Source organism: Physcomitrium patens, chromosome 25 (genome assembly GCF_059467195.1).
Source record: "Physcomitrium patens ecotype Gransden chromosome 25, ASM5946719v1, whole genome shotgun sequence".
Classification (NCBI taxonomy): Eukaryota; Viridiplantae; Streptophyta; class Bryopsida; order Funariales; family Funariaceae; genus Physcomitrium; species Physcomitrium patens.
In genome coordinates, this window is record NC_143434.1 from 10,359,231 (window position 1) to 10,378,261 (window position 19,031).

General features: G+C 35.6%; 2 protein-coding genes across 4 annotated transcripts; both read right to left on the minus strand.

The window, feature by feature from the left end:
- Positions 1 to 73: 73 nt before the first annotated feature.
- Positions 74 to 4,436, minus strand: LOC112277373 (uncharacterized). 3 transcript variants are annotated; one of them, XM_024509575.3, is made up of 8 exons: positions 4,052 to 4,436; positions 3,124 to 3,676; positions 2,374 to 2,412; positions 2,130 to 2,200; positions 1,850 to 1,914; positions 1,581 to 1,670; positions 1,319 to 1,414; positions 74 to 1,139 (listed from the first exon to the last, which is right to left on the minus strand). In XM_024509575.3, exons 2-8 carry the CDS (start codon positions 3,594 to 3,596, stop codon positions 702 to 704), a joined length of 1,272 nt encoding a protein of 423 aa, XP_024365343.1. In that variant the 5' UTR covers positions 3,597 to 3,676; positions 4,052 to 4,436; the 3' UTR covers positions 74 to 701. The 3 variants fall into 3 exon arrangements, with proteins under 3 accessions (XP_024365343.1, XP_024365344.1, XP_073387439.1); XM_024509576.3 differs by having other exon boundaries at positions 4,188 to 4,433; XM_073531338.2 differs by having other exon boundaries at positions 4,400 to 4,432.
- A 6,121-nt stretch (positions 4,437 to 10,557) lies between these two features.
- Positions 10,558 to 15,078, minus strand: LOC112277581 (uncharacterized). Its single transcript, XM_024510096.3, has 8 exons — positions 14,250 to 15,078; positions 13,806 to 13,923; positions 13,608 to 13,696; positions 12,825 to 12,871; positions 12,504 to 12,595; positions 12,049 to 12,182; positions 11,715 to 11,916; positions 10,558 to 11,493 (listed from the first exon to the last, which is right to left on the minus strand). Exons 1-8 carry the CDS (start codon positions 14,370 to 14,372, stop codon positions 11,009 to 11,011), a joined length of 1,290 nt encoding a protein of 429 aa, XP_024365864.1. The 5' UTR covers positions 14,373 to 15,078; the 3' UTR covers positions 10,558 to 11,008.
- Between the last annotated feature and the right edge of the window lie 3,953 nt (positions 15,079 to 19,031).

Genomic DNA, 19,031 nt, shown 5'->3' on the forward strand with positions numbered 1-19,031 from the left:
GTATATAATTTCTGCACATCTGCAATGATAACATTTCGCCATTTTATCAACCATGTGACTTTACAACTCTGGATTTTTAAAAAGAAATAAACATTACTCTGTGTGTTGTTTTGGAACTCGACTGTAAAGAGTTGTGTACTAAACGGAATGCGACTTCAATAGGTCAGCTTCCTTTCCATTCCTATCACATGCGACAATAGTTTTCACATATGTTAGATGAGACAAGAGATTTCCAGCCTCCGCGCACTTGTTCACGATCTCGTACATCAAGTAGTCGAAGGAGTCACATTTTCAGACGACGTCAAACAGCTTTTGACAGTACAGTTGTGGACAAAATCAGATTAAGCCTTCCAACCAACATTCTGGATGTGTCTGCCTCGATTGATTTCCATTTTCAATGGCTGCAGATTGGTGCCTTAGATTGTCTAGACACCTAAGGATCCCTATAAATATGCACTTAAGAGTCAATATTTTCTCCTTTGTGCAGAGAGAATTCAACAGCCAACTGTTCAGCGACGTCGAGACAGCATCCCTCCAATGTATTTTTTTACAATGCTAGGCCAGCCCTTGGGTGTAGTTGAACTCCATAGTCGTAAACAGGACCAGCGTAATACCACAAATCACGGCTCCAACGATGTTATGTATATACCTTTCCGAGAAAGATCTCAGGCCTGCAGTATGTGCTATTCCCAGGTGCACATTTAATTGTGTGTCGTCGATTCCTTCTCAAGATGAATTTGTGCTAGTCTACCATCCATCCAATCTACAATATCTTGAATGATTTCAAACCTTTGTGGCTCAAACAAAATATCGTGCAACAAACCGACGTAGAGCTTGATGCTCTTGTACAGGGATGACGCTTGATTGTGTAGCTCTTGGGAACCTTTGGGATCAGTGACCTGATCATCTGATCCGTGAAGTACCAAAAAAGGGATCGTAATACTCTTCAAATTTTTTAGCAAGAAGTTGCTCAAGCGCAAAATTTCAGAACCTGTTCTAACACGAATATTTCCTGTGTAAACCAATGGGTCGGTGTATTTCGCAACAAGGGCTGCTGCGTCACGACAGACAGCGAGCTTCTTATTTACACCTTGAAATTGGTATCTTGGCAATAGGACAGAAAAAAGTGGGGCAACTGCCTGGAAAAAGACAAAAACAGATAGATAATAAAATATCAGCTCGTCCGTCCACAAAATAGCAGGAAGTAAGCTTGTGACAGAACATCAACCTATCTGGAAAGAGATTTAAATTAAGTTGAAAAGAAGAGCAACTCTGCATAGAATCATCTCATAAATTTCAACACCGGCAAGTAGAATACCCCAATTACTGGATGTGCAGGCTTGACTCGCACAGCTGGCGACGTCAAGATGATTCCTCCTTCCACTGACTGCACCACTTCAGGTTGATATGCAGCCTGAAGATTGATTGAACAACGAAGATAAAATCTCAGATCCAATCTCTGATCCAAGCTTTATTTATACAAATACATCGAAAACAGAACAGAATATTGTGGTCATTTCATAAACTACACAAAGACAGGAAATACATCGCCTGTGCAAACAAAATAGCCAGGGATTTACCTTTAAAGCAATTGAACCACCCGTTGAATGCCCATATATGAAGCACGGTAGACCAGGATATTCGGCTTTTACCCGTTCAATATATTCTAGCTGTACAAGGTTCGACTTAGCAATCAATGTTGAAAAAAAAAAAAAAAAAAAAAAAAAAAAAACATTCAATTTCAGAAGCTGTAAATCCGTATCCAATGGACTTGTGCACAACTGCAATTTAAGGAGAAAATATTCAGGAATTTCAGTGCGTTTATTAGCAAGGATGGCAGTGGACGTACAGTATCGGCTACAACGTGATCAAGTGATTCCACATATCCATGCAACCCATCACTTCCTCCATGCCCTGTATATCAACCACACCCCCATGAAATCACTGTGAAGAACAGGCTGTAATAATCATCATTGAGGAACAGAAAAAATGAGGCAACAATGTTGGCTCAAACCTGGATTATAGAGCAAGTGCAATATCTCAAAACATATAGAGTGTCAATCTACACGTTACATGTTAACATCGACTAAAATTAGACCCTGAGATGAAAGAGGGAACCAAAATATTACCGATCCAATCCATCCCAAATACTCCGTAACCTTGAGCGTTGAGATACATTGCAAATTCGTTGTAACGGCCACTGCATCATTGTACAAGCAACCAAATGAGCATGTTCTGAAGGAATTAAACAATGGGCTTGTGAAAAAATCTGAGAATTGCAGACATCTCAAAGATAAGGTCTACCCAAAGTGATATCACGAAAAACCAGTATGAACTTTGGAAGCAGGATAAAGTTTTAAGCAGAGTCAGTACCTGTGTTCGTTGAGTCCATGCAACAGGATCACCAGTGCTCTTTACACATAAACCAAACAAAACAACTAAAATCAGAACCACAAACACTTGCACCATAATTCAAATAAGGAATTTCCCATCAAACCAGTACTTGAACATCGATGACTGAGCAACAGAAGTTAGAGCGGTGTCGCAGCAAACTATGGCCCCCAGATTCTACCTCATCGTCTTGGTAAAATGAGTAAGAAGATACACGTAAAAGGGATATTCTTCTCCCTACACAATACATATTCTAACAGAATCCATGTGGACCACCTCCTTTTAATGCAGCTAGAGTAGACGATAGCATAGTGGCCAACACACTGAAATTTTGACAGATGGAACCTACATATTTTAAGAAGCGTACTAATACTTTCTAACCTGCATTGATAGTGATAATCTATGGACACCTCATTAGCACTGTGGTATGGATTCGAGGATGTTCTCTCAGGCAAGCTCCAAGAAATGCAACTAGTTTTAGGGAACAAGCAACAGAATACTCCTCCTCTTCGGTATCATCGGGTATCAACTAAAGCCTTTAACAATCATTTCTCACGTTGTGAACCCGACCTCTATAACTGTTGTTTTTATACAGAATTTAAAATGCCCCGGCTGCGAGAAGTAGCATATAGATAGACGTAAGGTTAGGACGTGTGTGTGTGTGTGTGTGTGTGTGAGAGAGAGAGAGAGAGAGAGAGAGAGGGAAAGATGATAAAATGGGACAGAACGTACTTCATTTGAACTTCAGAATTGATAGGAGTCCACGATTGCGTGAAGAGAGTTTGGCCACGAGAATTGGCAAAGGGCGAAACCTTTCTCCCGGTCTGTGCGTCATCGGAAAATCTCTCGATTGCCAATTCTCTACGTTTTTGCACTTCGTTGATCTCCTTCACACTGCGGGCAAATCTTGGAAACCAGATGAGGGGCAACCTGGGCTGAGATGCTTCGATGAGAGAATCGTTCTCGCTGTCCTTTCTCAATTTCTCCAATCGGCTGGCGTTAAAACGAAAAGTAGCCGGCGCCAAGGTAGTGAGAGAATGGAACGCCTTGGCCAGACGTCGCAACGCACGCAGAGGGAAGGAACCCAACATGAAGGGGCTGAAGTAGTGAAGCATAGAAGTCGATGGCTGATCCTCCACTAGTTTTGAACTCTCTGCAACTGAATTGTGAGCGTAAAGAGCCCTCGGAGCCGCCATAAGAGCCATGGCTTGCACGGCTCACTACAGACCCACAAAAGTTTCACAATCTCCCCTCACCCCAACTCCTCCACTTTACGCAGAAAATCCTTCAACCCATGCCCCACAATCAAACTCAGTACCCCTCATATCAAACTCCCAACTCTACCCTCTCCAACACAAAGTTCTTCCTCAAACCCACCAGGAGAAATGGGAGACTGAGACACAACGAAAGTGAAAAAGGCCCCAGAGAACAACAAAACAAACAAACCAAAAACTGCATGGTCTCTCAAACTCCCAATTCCAGAAGGTACAGAAACCAAGACCAAATTCACTTTCCGACAATCCTCAGGAGAACTGAGCAGTTTCATCAATATTCCTAAAAACACACTCGATCACAAAGCTCAGCCCAACAAACCAACAATGCACCCCGAAATGCTCCACTATCATCAACTCTCAAAGGGAAAAACTCTCCCACTCTGCACCTCAGCGAGAATCGATTACACGGCAATGCGCAAGTCTTAAAGAGCAAATGCGTGAATGAGGTGCTCCGCTTGAGACGGCACCGGACAGACGACGATGATTGCTTCGCCACCAGCGACCACAGCACTGGGCCCTCACCTACGGCGTTGCCTTCCAATCCACGCGAGGGTTTTCGCAAACTCCTCCGGTTACGACGAGACGGGACGAGGTGTGCACAATGGCCAGTGCGGAACCGAATACCCGGACGAGAATGGGGACTCAAATAGCATGACAGATTTGCATGATGTTCCCCGCCACCTCCGCCGTGACACCCATTTCTCCTTTATTCCAAATTCCTCACAATTCCTCACCTTTTCTTCGCAATTCGTCGCCGCAGTGTCGGCCATCTCTCACCACAAGGCCACCCCTCACATTACGCCGCGCGCCTCAACGAGCCGCGGCAGAGGTGCTTCGTTTCTCCACTTTCACGAATTTCATTCATCCACCCATTTTCCGTCTCGATAGACGAAAGTGCTGGACCTCTTGGGCTGAACAACGCCTCAAATTAAATGTCGTCGACGAAACTCGCACGTCGTGTTTATCAACGAATGAACTATGTTTGTCATTCGATAATGGTTTTATCATTCGTCGCGGTGAATTTAGTTGACGTACAAGCAAACTGGGCCAGTAGAGATGGATGAAAAGACGAGGGAGGTTCTGACGTATTCACACTAGCAGTGAAAAAGGACCATTTGTCACTTTGTGATTAAAAGATTAATTTTACTTACTTACAAGTTGTGCCCCCCAGATCTCCTTTTTTATGCTTTTTTGTGTTCCAAAGAGTTCTGTCAATTATTCCCACACAAATGGCATCATTCCCACTTAGATTTTGTGAGGCGCATCTGGTTCTTTAATTCCTAACCCTACTTCCAATTCAAATGGGACCCAAACCCCTGCCACTGGATATCCAAAGTTATATGCCAAGCTCTTTGGGAATATATTCTTTGCTTTTTTAACTTGTAGTATGAACCCACATTGTTGCTTGATGCAAAGATTCAACATTGATGGATTGTATTGAAGCAAACTTGATTAAGGTCCAAAAAGTGTGCACATCCCTTTGAGGTTTGCTTGCTTTGTTCCATGAAAAAATGTGATGTTCGGGAATCTTTTTGGCACAAGAGATGATTTAGAATACAAAGTGACAAAAATTTTGGAAAAAAAAATTAAAACAATAAAAACAATCAGAACAATTAAAAACAACAAAAAATGAAGAATGTATTAGTTAATGATATAATATGGGGAAAAATTTGTGTGCATGAGTATTTGAGGTGATTGTTTTGAATTGATTCTTTAAAATGGATTTTATGATACCACATTGTGTGGTTGTGATATGAATTGGATTTATCATAGCCAATTTCTTTCAAATGTTCGATTAAAAAAATTGAAGGACCAGTGTAAGTTATCATGGTAACAAATAACTCCATTCATAATGTATGTGTTGCTTATAATTAATAGAGAATTTCACATATTTTGGATATGCTGAAAAAATAAGGGTAGATGATATATTTCAAGAATGCGTTGACTTTCTTTTTCTTTTTCTTTCTCTTTTAACATATTTGTAAAAATTAAATTGAATTTAAAAATTAATAAAGAGAAGAAAAAAAAAAAGGAGCAATGGTGCAGTTTGAAATGTGTTTAAAGCACATGTCAGGTATAAAATAGATGATATCACATTGTCAATTTTACTTTTATATTTGACTTTTTTAATATTACATTTATTGTGGTATGAATTGAGTTTGTCCTAGTCATCTACTTAGAAATATGCCACCAAAAACCACAATAACTGCAATTACTTATTGTAATACTATGTGGACCAATTGGGTGTAAAGTAGACAACAAGAATGAATTCAAAAACCAAAAATGGCATCAATAGTAGTGTAAAATTAAAAATGACATGTAGTATAACTTCTGTTACTTATCAAAACCAATAGTTTTGTAGGATAGAATATCAGATAATGAAGTAAAACAAAACCTCAAATGGAACCTTAAATTTGTGGTTTTTCATAAGCTCAATAACCCTATTCATGTTAAAACTAACTACAAAAAAACATGGCTTGCTATGTTTTCATGTTTATTTTTTGAGCTTTACTGAAAAATCATGACATTTAGTTGTGTTAGGCACACCTAAATAGTGGCATATCAGCTCAATTACAATCAATAATAAAACGGCTATCAATAGCATTGAAACACATGTACCCATAATAATCCAACGCTCTCTCTCTCTCTCTCTCTCTCTCTCTCTCTATATATATATATATATATAATTAATTTTCAATTTTTTTTTAACATTTGTGATTCACTGTGATGAGAAATTTCACAAACAACATTCTCAGGCTAATAATAACCCCCCCCCCACACACACACAAGTATTCTTTCAATTCGTTTAATCCTCGAATTTAAATGTTGAACTAAATCAATTCAAAATCCACAACTGTCGAGAAAAAATATATATAAAAAAAACAAAATAAAGGAAGAGACTGAACTCAGATTCAGGCACAGCAACTGAAACACTATTATTATTAGAAACGAAATATATGTCTAGGCCTGATATCTGACACCCCATGACCGTGTTAGATTAAGAAGAGTCCTGCGACGACACTTGTCACGACCGATCTGAGCCATCCCCAGTTCTACACGTGGAAGCACGGTAGCCTGGAAAGCGGTTATGTGCTCCCTTACTGGCTCCTTTGAATTGAGCGGCCATCGGTGACCGCGGGAAGATAAGCCGCGACATCGTATGAGGGATTTTTCGAGGATGTTGTTCATGGTATCATCCACCTTATTTCATCCATCCATATATAGCACAATATTGCCCCTTACCGCAAGGCAAAGCAAGGAATATATTGATCAACACATAATCCCATTAAATAAGCTCTAAAATGGAAAGAATCATGTTGGATGTGCAAGTGGGTTCTAGGCATTGAGGATGTGCATGCCCTAATTTCATCTAAAAAAACTATTTAAATTTTTTACACGATGGTGCTATTTCAAATTAATTTTTGGATTGAAGATTTATTTTATACATACATTTATATATATATATTATTGGTGCTGTGGTCAATTATTAATTAGGAACTACCAAAATAATCTTGACACTCATCAAACCAATGATGTGCCCATTGAAAAATACTACTTCAACCATTGTAATATATCACATAATTATTTATTCTTGTCTTATAACTGCAAGTTCAAAAAAATATTCTCTTAATATATGACAAGTTTTTTTTTGTTTATTTAAGGATACATGCTCTAAATTAAGTAACGTGTGCTATATATTAGGAAGACTTGAGCATAATAATTTTAATAACCCAAAACCATATAAAACTATCTTTAATAGAAAAAATTATATAAAATATTTAAACATATACATAAGAAACTTAATAAAATATAAAAGAATAATATAATGTTTTAGTATATATATAATTTTCAATAAAAAAAAACTTTGATTTGAGAAAAAATATATATATATATATATATATATATATATTTACACATTGAATCTTAGAGATTCTACTCAATTATAGTTTTATTCTCGAATAATAAAATTTATTGTGTTTCAAAGTAATTGTAATTTTTAAAAATTATTTGTTGTGCATTACCACTATTGAAGAAGTGTATATATTTTGTTGTATAACTCATTGAGAATTCGTAATTGAAAAAAGAAAAAAAGAAAGTATAATATGATCCAAAGCATGTTGTAGAATAGTTATTTTTAATAATACATGATATTATTTGTTTTGTAAAGAATTATTATGAGTGTCTATTCTGCAATATATAATTTAAATCATCAAGATGATTTGTTCCAACAAATATCTATAAAATTATCAATTGAACTAAATTGTAGTTATTTTTTTCGTTATAGATCCAAAATATAAGCATTTCATAGATGTGAATGATTATAAAAATACATATGTAAAGGCTAATAAAACATGTTAATGTCCTAATATATTAAAGAACAACAACTCTATAGTTTGAAATATTTATAATGCAACCATCAAGTAAATACAACAACCTTATCCATCATAAAGTAAACATTACAACCTTATCCATCATGATGACCAAATCTTTGTAAACATTTTGGCACAAATATCAACATGGATTTTTGTGGCTCTATTTCTCTGCACTTAAAATAGCTTAGAATACTTATTTTTCAATGATCCGGATGTTGCATATGAAGTTGCTTTACAAGTGTGGCAATAGTTTAAAGCCAAAAGTTCACAAACCATAAAATTAAATAAATAAATCCACATGTGTTGTGGAGGAAAATTAGATATTTCTTAAAATTGGATAGATGGTGTTATCTTATTATTACTTTTAGACTACAACACCTAAGTTTACAAAGTATCACCAACATTAAGTTGATTAATTAGTCACGTGATTTCTATGATGTTACATAAAATAGTGTCTATGCAAATTCACAAAGATGGTGCTTGTTCTATAACATATATATATATATATATATATATATATAGAATTTGCATAATTGTTTTGACATTGTAACAGAGGTAATTGTTGCAACATTGTTTTAAAAATATATTGTTTAAATGTTAATATTCAATTATTGCTAATTATATCTGAGATTAAAATAATTTAATTATGTAATTTTTTTTATAAATGCAAAGTATTCACACTGATAAAATTTGAGACTACTTTTATCAACAGTTTTTTGTTAAATTGTTTTGATCTTTTCTATAGGAACTTTGTATGTGGCAGTAGTTATACTATTTTGCATTGTATTGCTGGAAGCTATTAAACTTCTATAAGAACCCAAAAATAGATCAGGTAAATGTCCAACTTAGTTATTTTTTGTTTACCAATAAACAATTCGAACCTTGAAATATATTATCCTTCTATCAGCTGCAAGTCGTGAGACCATTTTATACATTAAAGCTTATGCCCACATCATTTTTGAATGACTTCCATTAATAAAAGTCACAATTACACTTTAATCAAAACTTAAACTTATTTATTATGTGAATGAAAAAAAGTTCAAAATTATTATGATTACAAAAAATTACACAGCTCAATTCAAAAAAAAATTAGAGATCTTATAATAATAATAATAATAATAATACTATTTTATTTTTTAAAAGTTGATGTTTGAAGTTAATTTATGAAAGTTCTAGATAAATAATTTTATTATTATGATTCATTTTTATTATGACACAATCTTACAATTTATCAAAAACCTTATACCACCGATAAAAAATAAAAAAATAAAAAAATACAACAATGGTTTTGGACGATTTATTAAGCAGTTTGTTTTCAGCATGAATTCTTACCAGATTACTATAAAATAACTATAAAAAAATAATAAATCTTACCATTCAAATTTATTATATTGTCTTTTAAAAGGTTTCATAAAAATCGATCCTTAATGTAATAGTCTCTAAAATGCAAATTCTATTTGCATTTTGAATACTTGCTATTAATTAGTTAATTTATTATCTTTTAATCATTATAATCTAAACAGGCAATGAGATTTTGTCAATATAAATGGTTGATAAGGGATCCAATATTAAAATTAAATTAAACTATCTTAAATATAATATGATTCAAAATTAGTTGATGATTTGAATTTATGACATTTTATACAACCCAACACTTGTAATGATGAAAAATAAAATCTGTGTATATTTATTTAATAAATTTTTATTTTATGATAAATATTGGCAATAATATAAAAATCATATTTATAATTAGATAAATAGCCAAGTTTAAATTGCAAACATTATTAAATTCTAAATTTCAAAAACCAACTAATAATTAGGCTTCAAACCCATTACATTAAGAGTGCTTCATTTTTATAAAATATTGCTGAATTAATATACAAAGAAGAAGTCATTTCATTTTAAATTAATGAATTTTATTTATTAAAATGCTTACACAGTATTGGTAAAAATGGCCATAGAATTCGTAAAATTATTAATTACAAAAGAAAAAAATTCAGTTAATAAATCTATTTTAAAATAATAATAATAACACATATTTTATCTTATAAACAATTTACATGAAGAATAAACCTACTTTTTATGTATGAATTTTAATAAATTAGTAAGAATCTTGATTTTTTTTATTTTATTCTATTTAAGCATAAAAAAATTCCCATGAAATAAGTTGTCTTCTAAGATTACATCAATATTTCTGTGGATTTGTACATTGTTTTATTGGACATTATATTAAAAAAATCAAATATATGATTGACTTTAAATCTATTGTTCTTTTGGATCATTAAAAACAATACTAGATAAATTTAAGTTATTTAAAAGAAGTACAAAAAACACCTTATTTTATTACTTTAATTCTAATTCATTAAGTCTAATCTTATTTTTGTGTTCTTTTCTTTAGCTTGTTCATGCACTTTTTGGGTTAATTTTTGTATTGTTTTGTTGTTTTAGTACATAAACTGTAAATGTATTTCTCTAACTCAATTACAAAAAAAAAATGGATGCAAGTAAATACACGTGAAGCCTTTGAATTTTAAAAGAAAATTACACAAGTTATTGTACATAATATACCACCCTAAAAATTTGGTGATCTTTCAATCAGATAGATATTATTTAATTGATGTACTGTTTCAGAAGAATGACTTCGAAAGATTCATCCGTGTAAATTCCACTAAGCAAGCACAGATCTTACGCTTTGAATTTGGAGTTTCCTACACGCTTGCACAAGCTTCAAAAGATCGGAAAACTCCAGGGCTGAAACTCTCACTCTTCATGACGGAGTTTAAATGAAACAATGACCATCATGTAAAGATGGATAATCAAACTAAAGAGAGACTACGGCAGCCATGATTAAATGTACAAGGAAAGTACCTAAGGGTAGAAGGGAATCGAAGGAACCGGAAGGCCAAATGTAGGGATTGAAGCCTGTTTACAATGAATAACCCATGGATCTTACCCAGATCAAGGTCAAAGTCAGTTCCAGCGTTTCAAGTCTCTGGAGATGATCGTGGCCAGGCCTCCGAGAGGGGGCTTCATCAATGCTCTATACGCAGCTTCATCATATGATACCTGTAGAAACTTAAAGTAAGGTCTAAAAGTTTCGAAACTTCTTGGTTTTACTTCATTAGTTACAGTAGTTTCATTCTTCTTTTGTGGGTAGAAGATAGAAACTAAACCATCCCATGTAAGACCTTTAGCTCGTTTTGGTCGTGCGGGCACTGCTCCTGGCATTTCAGGTCGACTGAAAAGGTCTTCGTCATCATTTCTGAAACTCCCAAGTTCGTCATCTTTTAGATTGGGTGACAGACAATTGATGGGACCAGCCACAGATCGGAACGAAAAGGATCTTCTTCTCAAGCTTGATGCCACTTCCGGTCCCTCGGACAACTTGCAAGATGACTTATCCTCGTTTCTATTAGGAACTCCATCAAATGTTGTTTCCAGTAGTGTGATGTCAGCTGAAACCGCAAATCAACACGGAGAGTAAATTCATCGCACAAAATTCATCTTTATCAAAATTTAATGAACAGAGTTGATGACAACTATGCGCGTTCCCCCGTCAACCTGTTCAAGTTTATCAGACACCGCCATGAACTCATAAGCACGATCCAAACTCTCAACTTGCTGATCTTTGATATTTTCATCTAGACATAGTATTTGATAGAGGCCAGGTTAAAACCTGATTTAGTTCTGAAAGGAACCGAAGAGCTCATATGCTGTGCACAAAAGCTGGCCGACCTCCTCCGAGTATGCTTAGAAAAAGGTTTTGTTAAAAACGAATCTTTTGAGGTATCCGATGGTCTTGGAACCACAAGATAATTTCTGGAATATGAAAAACTGAACTTGCCACTCGCCGAGTTGTCAAAAAAAGTGCATATCCCCTGTATTCCAAATCCAACATGTCAAGCCTCCGCTAAAGGATACGAGTACAAAGTTGTCCCTGACAATTGACGTCGACCACTAAATATATTTGATCCAAAACCATTCCCTTGAGCTTGAGACATTCATCTCACCTTCCAGACGTAGTATAACATGGCAGGTGCATCAACGATGAAGGCTTTGGCGAGCCTCTCCGGGTAATGATCAGCAAGAATCTTAAGAGAGGTGAGAATGCCGCTAGTCCACGGCGCACGTATTTTTGAGTAACCTGTCCAAGTAATGAACGTGAATTATGATGGATACACCCCTACTGGGAGGGCACGAGGCTGTTCTCTTTAGCACTATCATGTCGACTTTATTATGTTATTTAAAGCACTCCAGCCGAATTAAGTCTTAGTTTCTGATAAAAGGCCAGAAGATAGCATAAACATCCAGTCACCGACGCCACATGCAAAGTATTCAGTGAGAAATATGCCCTAAAAATCATTTCGGTCTAAAGTGAACAACTTCGTTTCATGATATAAACAACCATCCACTCATAACATATTAGAAAAACACGAAGATTATGCGAGGGTCGGAAACTGCGTACCTCCTGTATCAACGATGAGGACCCACTGGGTTACTCCTGGAGGCATAGCAGCAATCGCGACCTCCATTGTAAAGATTAAATAACGGAGATATCTGTCAGCAACGCGGACTGGATTCAAGATAAATCTACAAATTTTACCTCCTTCCATAGTGATGAAGAAGCGAGTACAATCAGGAGTATAAGCAATCAACACCAACACTAAGTCACATCTTCACTTCTGGCCACGAATTGCAATTTTGTTGAAGCAGCTCCTGACACCAATAATTTCAGGTCTAGAGACATGTGCAGCATCGACAGATGTCAACGAGTTAACAAACTTACTCTTTAAAAGTTTTATTAAGTATGTACTCGGGCTTTTTTTTTATCACCTGCACTCTCAAAGACAGAATAATATCAGGAAACAGCCAACACATTTAAGCTTTCACGGAGCAACTATTGGCCGAAAATCCCGGGTGTTCTGGCATTGACTCGCAACTGCTAATGTTGATTCGCATCGGGCATATTCACAATTCGAAAGATTGAGCGTGGCAGAAGGAGCCTTTGCAGCAGCAAAAACATAATGCAACTGCAAAATGATGAGGAGGAGATCCCTCTCGATACGTCCTCCTGGTATTCTAGAAGTTAAAATGAACGCGCATGAAAGCTACACTAGGATCATCTGATCTCCTTCGTCAATTGTATGAATCGCTTAAAGAGGAGCAACAAAATACTTCATTCATTTAGACTGACTCACAACGTACTTGGGCTCAGATTTTCAGCACATACGACATTATCACAACAGAGACAGGTAAAAAGATTACGACAGCGGACGCAGAAAACCTCTTGCTCGAGAGGGACAGCACACATGAATCGCAATTGCGACAAGACTACAACTGACAGAAGCCTGTGAACCTCAACGGATATTCACTTGCAGAAAAAACATGGTATGACTTGTCAGTAATGGCGCTTGGTCACATCGAATCCAAGTAGTTGTGCAGACTAATGAATAAATAATAGACTCGAGGATATAACGCAATTTGTAGTCGACGCCCAGTTTCAGAACGTCCTGTTCACAGTCAACCATGGCAAAATATGAAGATAAGGTGACTACCAATAAAACTTTACCAAAACAGGTCGACCCTCGTCGTCGTAACCTGCAACATACGCAGCTCCTACAGCCAGTTCCGCTGGAAATTCGTCCGCAATCAAGTAGTCTGTAATCGAGCAATTTACTTCAAATCATCCCAGGCAAAAAAAGCATTAAACTTGGACCTTGCAATAAGATTGTAAACTAATAAAAAAATGTTCTAGTAAGGCAGCTACCGATGCTAATCTTCTCGCGCCAATTCAGAGTAGCTCTCAGCATCCTTGCTGCTCTTGAAACGTTTTTCCCATGAGCTTTCAGGTAGCGCATCACGCAGGCATCGTCACAATAATCCATCTGCAGATATAGGAGCGCCCAGAAAAAAAGTAAGTCTAAGGTCGCAATCCACAACCAGCGCTACGAAGAATATGAACAAAAATCCACGAAATTTCTTCGCTGGGCAATTTCCTACAACTATGTTCACTCCGAACTCGCCAAAAATTTCTAGAAAAAGGTGCAGCGAAACTTGCTGTATCGACAAGAAGCAAGCGTCGCACTCGTCAACGAGTTATCATCAAGGAAATGCCAACTCAAGGAAGCTTACACAACGATCCTGCGAGATTATTGAGTCCCAAGCTAGAAATAAAAGTATATTTTGCCAACATTTTCAGTCAGAGCCGTGCCTGTTTCTTAGAGAGGAGTCCATCTTTCTGCACGAGTTGCAAAACCTCTTTCACCATTTCACTCAAGGAAGCCTCTGGTTCCACCTTCGCTGGATGAACCATTACAGAAGAACTTCGCTCCATTGCTTCATTCCAATGCAATAACTCCAACAAAGCACAATCGCGCCCTACATTTCTGCATTTAAGCCGCCAGAGAGAAGTACAACCGTCACAAAGAAACACGAGAACTCCCCCTTTGCAATACCTCCTTTCCGTGCCCACCTCGACACATCCGCGACCGAAACCGAAACGAGACCTGTTTCAAAAATTAATTCAATCCCAGTGTCGAACTGCAGTCACGCCTCTACACGGCGCTCCCCGGCTTCAAAAATCGATCCCGCCAATCCAACACTCCACCTCAATTCATCACCTCTCTCCGCAAAAGCCACGACATCCGTAATAACATGAGCAACCTTTCCACGAACAAGAACTCTCACTCATCTGAAACGACGACACGAAATCTCACTCCACACTCGAAATCTGCATACTCCGAGCGCCCTGCACTGAAAAATCGCATCCGAACACCTCGCAACGACGCGACACGACTGCAGCTGGGCAAGAGCAGAAGTCTTGACCCGAACAGGGGAGATTCAAATCCGGCTAGGGAGCAGAAGCATCAACATCTGGGTAACATGGCGATGCCCCGCCCCCGCCCTCGAAGAAGAACCGTCCCCATCCACCCATACCCCGCGCACCACGTTCCCGGTGGATAGAGCGGGTAGGCGGGCAGGTGCGCGCGGGGGCCGATGCCGTGGGGACTCGTCATCCCTCTCGCTGCGTTGGTTGGAAGAATGTGCAGGACTGCCTGCCATTCCTGGCCGGGTGGTGGATTTGTAACGCAAGCCGCCAGCGGGTGAACACTTTCCCCGTGCTTATTAAAAGCCGGGCGTGGGTGTTGTTGGAGTCGGAGAGATCTGGACGGCGACCACTGGACATGAGTGATCGCCATTCTCGGAAGCATGGAGTTCTGTCGTATTCGGGACGATCGTTTCCGTGAGAGAGGGTGAGATCAAGACTGCAATAAAGTAAAAGTCAAGGCAAAAGTAACCGGGATTGGGGAGTGGCGAGAACCTCAGCATGCTCCACGGCTTGTCGCCTTTTTATATCCACTTTTTCCTTATTTTTAAAATAAATAAATAAATAAATAAATATATGTATGTATATACATAATTTTTTTCAAAATGTAAGATTTTTTTTAAAATGCTTCATCATCACAAAGAATTACAAGCTATTTATTGATACTAAAAACCTAAAATTATTGTTGCTTATTAAGAAACATTAGATAAAAGTACCTACACCACAAAGGATCAATTCTAGGGCATTAAATTTTCTAGTAATGTATAAATATATCTACATGCACAAATAACATAAAAATAAAAGTAGAATATATATATACAAATATAATATTTACTTGAAAAAACATGTCTCTCAATTTATTTATTTTTAATCTAAAACGTAAATATGACAAAGTATGCATTAAAATCTTTAACTGCGAAAACCCATTGCTGTACACTAATTAGAATTAAACACCAGAATTAGTATACAAAAAAATAAGATGTGAAGGCCAGAATTATTGTTATTCAGGATTTATTCCAATATGTGAATGTAATTTTAATTAGAGTGTTTAATTTTTTGTTTTATTTTCTCATAAATGAACCTTGTTGTTTGTTTGTTTGTTTGTTTGTTTTTTTTTCTCTTCAAAATTATACAGTTTCTAATATCCATTTTTTTAAAGTATTATTGCAATCACAATAAATTAGAAATATAGTTTAGAAAAAGAAAAAGAAAAACTCTGTTAAGTATATATTTAACTTTTCAAATGGTTCAAGTTCAAATATTAGATACAATCTTTTAATTACAATAGACTTATTTATATAAGTTAATGTATAGATATGCATGTTTAAAAGTTAAAGATAAATAATATTATTCATAGATTAAATAATATTTTTCCTTTAAAAGACATTAATTTTTTCTTTCTTAAATGTAAATTGGACCTTTAGATGTATTATGTAATTACAATACCTTTTAAAGGAGTTTTTTTACTTATAAAGTTTCATAGAAGCCTTTTGTAAATTAAACATTTAGTGGCTTGTTAGAAACTTCTTTATGGCCTTTTTATTAATTAATATATGCAAAACCAAGACTAAGGCCATCTTCAATTATATCAAATTATTTTTATTTTTGTTTATAATTTTTTAAATTTATAAGCTTAATTAAAGACTATTTTACTTATATATAGTCTTTTTTATTCTTTCTCCATTATATATGGAAAAAAAGATATATGTTTATTTACTTAACAATATATACAATATTTTTTTCAATTAATATACTTTATAATTCCATCTTGAATTCTTTAAATGTCTTCATTGCTTCATTTACTTTTCATGATATTTATTGAAGTTTTAAATGGAAATAAAATATTTTTTTAATGCATCTTGGCTTTTAAAAATATATTGATTCATCAAGAATTTAGCATTTTATGACATTTTTAGAAGATTATCCAGCAAACAATTTTTTTATATTTATATATATATATTTGTACTTTTTATATGTATATATGTAAAAGGTTTGTGCCAATGTAACAAAAATCTTAGGAATTTAAAATTTGAGACTAAGCCCCAATATCTAGTATCAATCTTCATTGCATTCCGAATTCCATTCTATCAGGACAATGGGCTTATTTCTAACTAACCATAAAAACTTGAGCAAATCTAATCATCTAGAGCCCTCACAGATCCTAACTTTGTCAAAGGTGAAGAGTATATTATCTATCCAAGAAAAGAAAATATAACTAAATATCTATATAAGTATGTGTGTATGTGTGTGTGTGAAAGTAAATGGAATAATGTGAGAAAACACACATACATATACAAACAAATATAGCCCAATAAGAAAAAAATGACCATTTGAGCTTGTGCCCTGTAAGACATGAGGTAACTAAGCAGATCAAACATTAGCATAGATTTCATGTGGTGATAGATTCAGCACATGTGAGTTTTTTTTCACCAGTTTTTGGTAGCCATTCTAATTACAGTAGAAGGCACGTCCATAAAACACACATGCACCATACCAATTAGTACTCTAATACAAAGATCTAAGAAAACAATCTTACCACCGACTCATAGCCCTGAGCTCATGAGTACAAATACAGACTACGACCAGATTATTCATACATTGTACTTGACAAACAAGACATAGATACTAAGTTTCAACCTACTAAGACAAAGAATAAAAATAAAAATACAATTGCTATTAACATAAGTTTGAAGAAATACACAAATAAATCCTTAGAAATAAAGTTAATTAAGCATTGCAAATATCACAAAAAAATTATATGTATAGAACTATGAGATACTACAGATGAACTCAATTGCGTTTGTGAGCATTACCATAGTGTTTGATTGGAAGCAATGCTGCGGTTGAGGCAAACAATCTCCAACACTACACACTGCAATACTGCATAACATAAACATGATGTAGCATTTGAGTTTCTCATTAAATGTAGCCATTTAGACTTTGATGTGATTGCATACTATTCCTTTGCAAAACTTAAAAAGAAATTTTATTTTTCATTAAGTTTTTGTGAACTACAACAAAGAGAAATATATACAACCAATGAGATTGCTATTTTGTCCATGCAAGACATTGCTAAACCCATTTACATTCAGTTAAACTTCCTTTTAAACTCCAGACAACATTATGTTTTTTGATGAAAACCAAAAAAGGTGCATGCAATGAATAAGAGCCACCACTTGTCTCCTTGAGTGATCTTAATATATAGATAAATAAATAAATCAATATATATTTTAAATAAAAAATAATTTAAACTTTTTTATACATATCTACACAAAATATTGTAAATCTATTATATATATATATGTAAGGTCTTTATATTTAGAAGAGAAGATGAGAGGTCAAAACTTTTAAAACTTGAGATGAATTAAAAATAATTAGTTTTTTTAACTTATTTAGTTTTGCACTTAAAAAAGAAGTAGCCATGAAACCATAAAATTTTTAAAAAATAAAATGATTAAAAAAATGAATATTTTCCCATCTATATAATAAAAAAAAGACAAAGAGACAAATAAACCTTCTCATTGGCCAAAATCAAATTCACCCTTAACCAACAGAAAGCCCTACATAACCTGGAGAAAGACCTGCAATTTACTCCAGTGTACGGCTTCTATGTGCTGAAGGGAGTGGGTTTAGGGTTTTTGCTAACATGATAATAATATATGCAACATTGTCTCCTAAAATTTGCAGTAGTCTCCTAAAAAGAAACTGGGTCAGACCTGATTCGTGGATGAATAGATCTCTACATCCAAAGCAAATTAATCATTCATCGTCCTCGGGAACTGGAATCGGGTCAGAGCTTCTTCCGCAAGTCGGCAATGCGCAGGACACGGCACTCCGTCATCGCCTGAGACCTCGAGAGTTCCATGACCCAGTTGGGGGAAATTGTTCAAACCCCTATCTTCATTGTCGGATCCACTGATTCGCCGTGCACAGTAACCTCATATGTTGTTTCTATAAATTCCAACGGGAGGAATATGATTCACTTCATTGATGTTAGATGTATTTCTGTTGCCCCCACAACGGAGAAAGAGCGTGCAATTTGCAATACTAAGGTTGAATTTCAGGTCGAGGATGTTGGGTTCGCGTTGAATCGTCATCAGTAGGCAGCCCACAAGAGAAATTCTCCACAATGCAAACCAATCCCACCACCCAACTAACAATTCAACC

What these genes read in the sequence shown, in the direction of transcription:
- LOC112277373 (XM_024509575.3), bottom strand. Translation starts at nt 3,596, where the DNA reads ATGGCTCTTATGGCGGCTCCGAGGGCTCTTTACGCTCACAATTCAGTT. An exon ending in AATTCTGAAGTTCAAATGAA is followed by an intron (nt 2,413 to 3,123) that starts GTACGTTCTGTC and finishes TTATGTGTAAAG; the next exon opens with AGCACTGGTGATCCTGTTGC. An exon ending in ATCACGTTGTAGCCGATACT is followed by an intron (nt 1,671 to 1,849) that starts GTACGTCCACTG and finishes AACCTTGTACAG; the next exon opens with CTAGAATATATTGAACGGGT.
- LOC112277581 (XM_024510096.3), bottom strand. Translation starts at nt 14,372, where the DNA reads ATGGAGCGAAGTTCTTCTGTAATGGTTCATCCAGCGAAGGTGGAACCA. An exon ending in GCGCGAGAAGATTAGCATCG is followed by an intron (nt 13,697 to 13,805) that starts GTAGCTGCCTTA and finishes GCTCGATTACAG; the next exon opens with ACTACTTGATTGCGGACGAA. An exon ending in TCCTTTCAGAACTAAATCAG is followed by an intron (nt 11,494 to 11,714) that starts GTTTTAACCTGG and finishes TTGCGGTTTCAG; the next exon opens with CTGACATCACACTACTGGAA.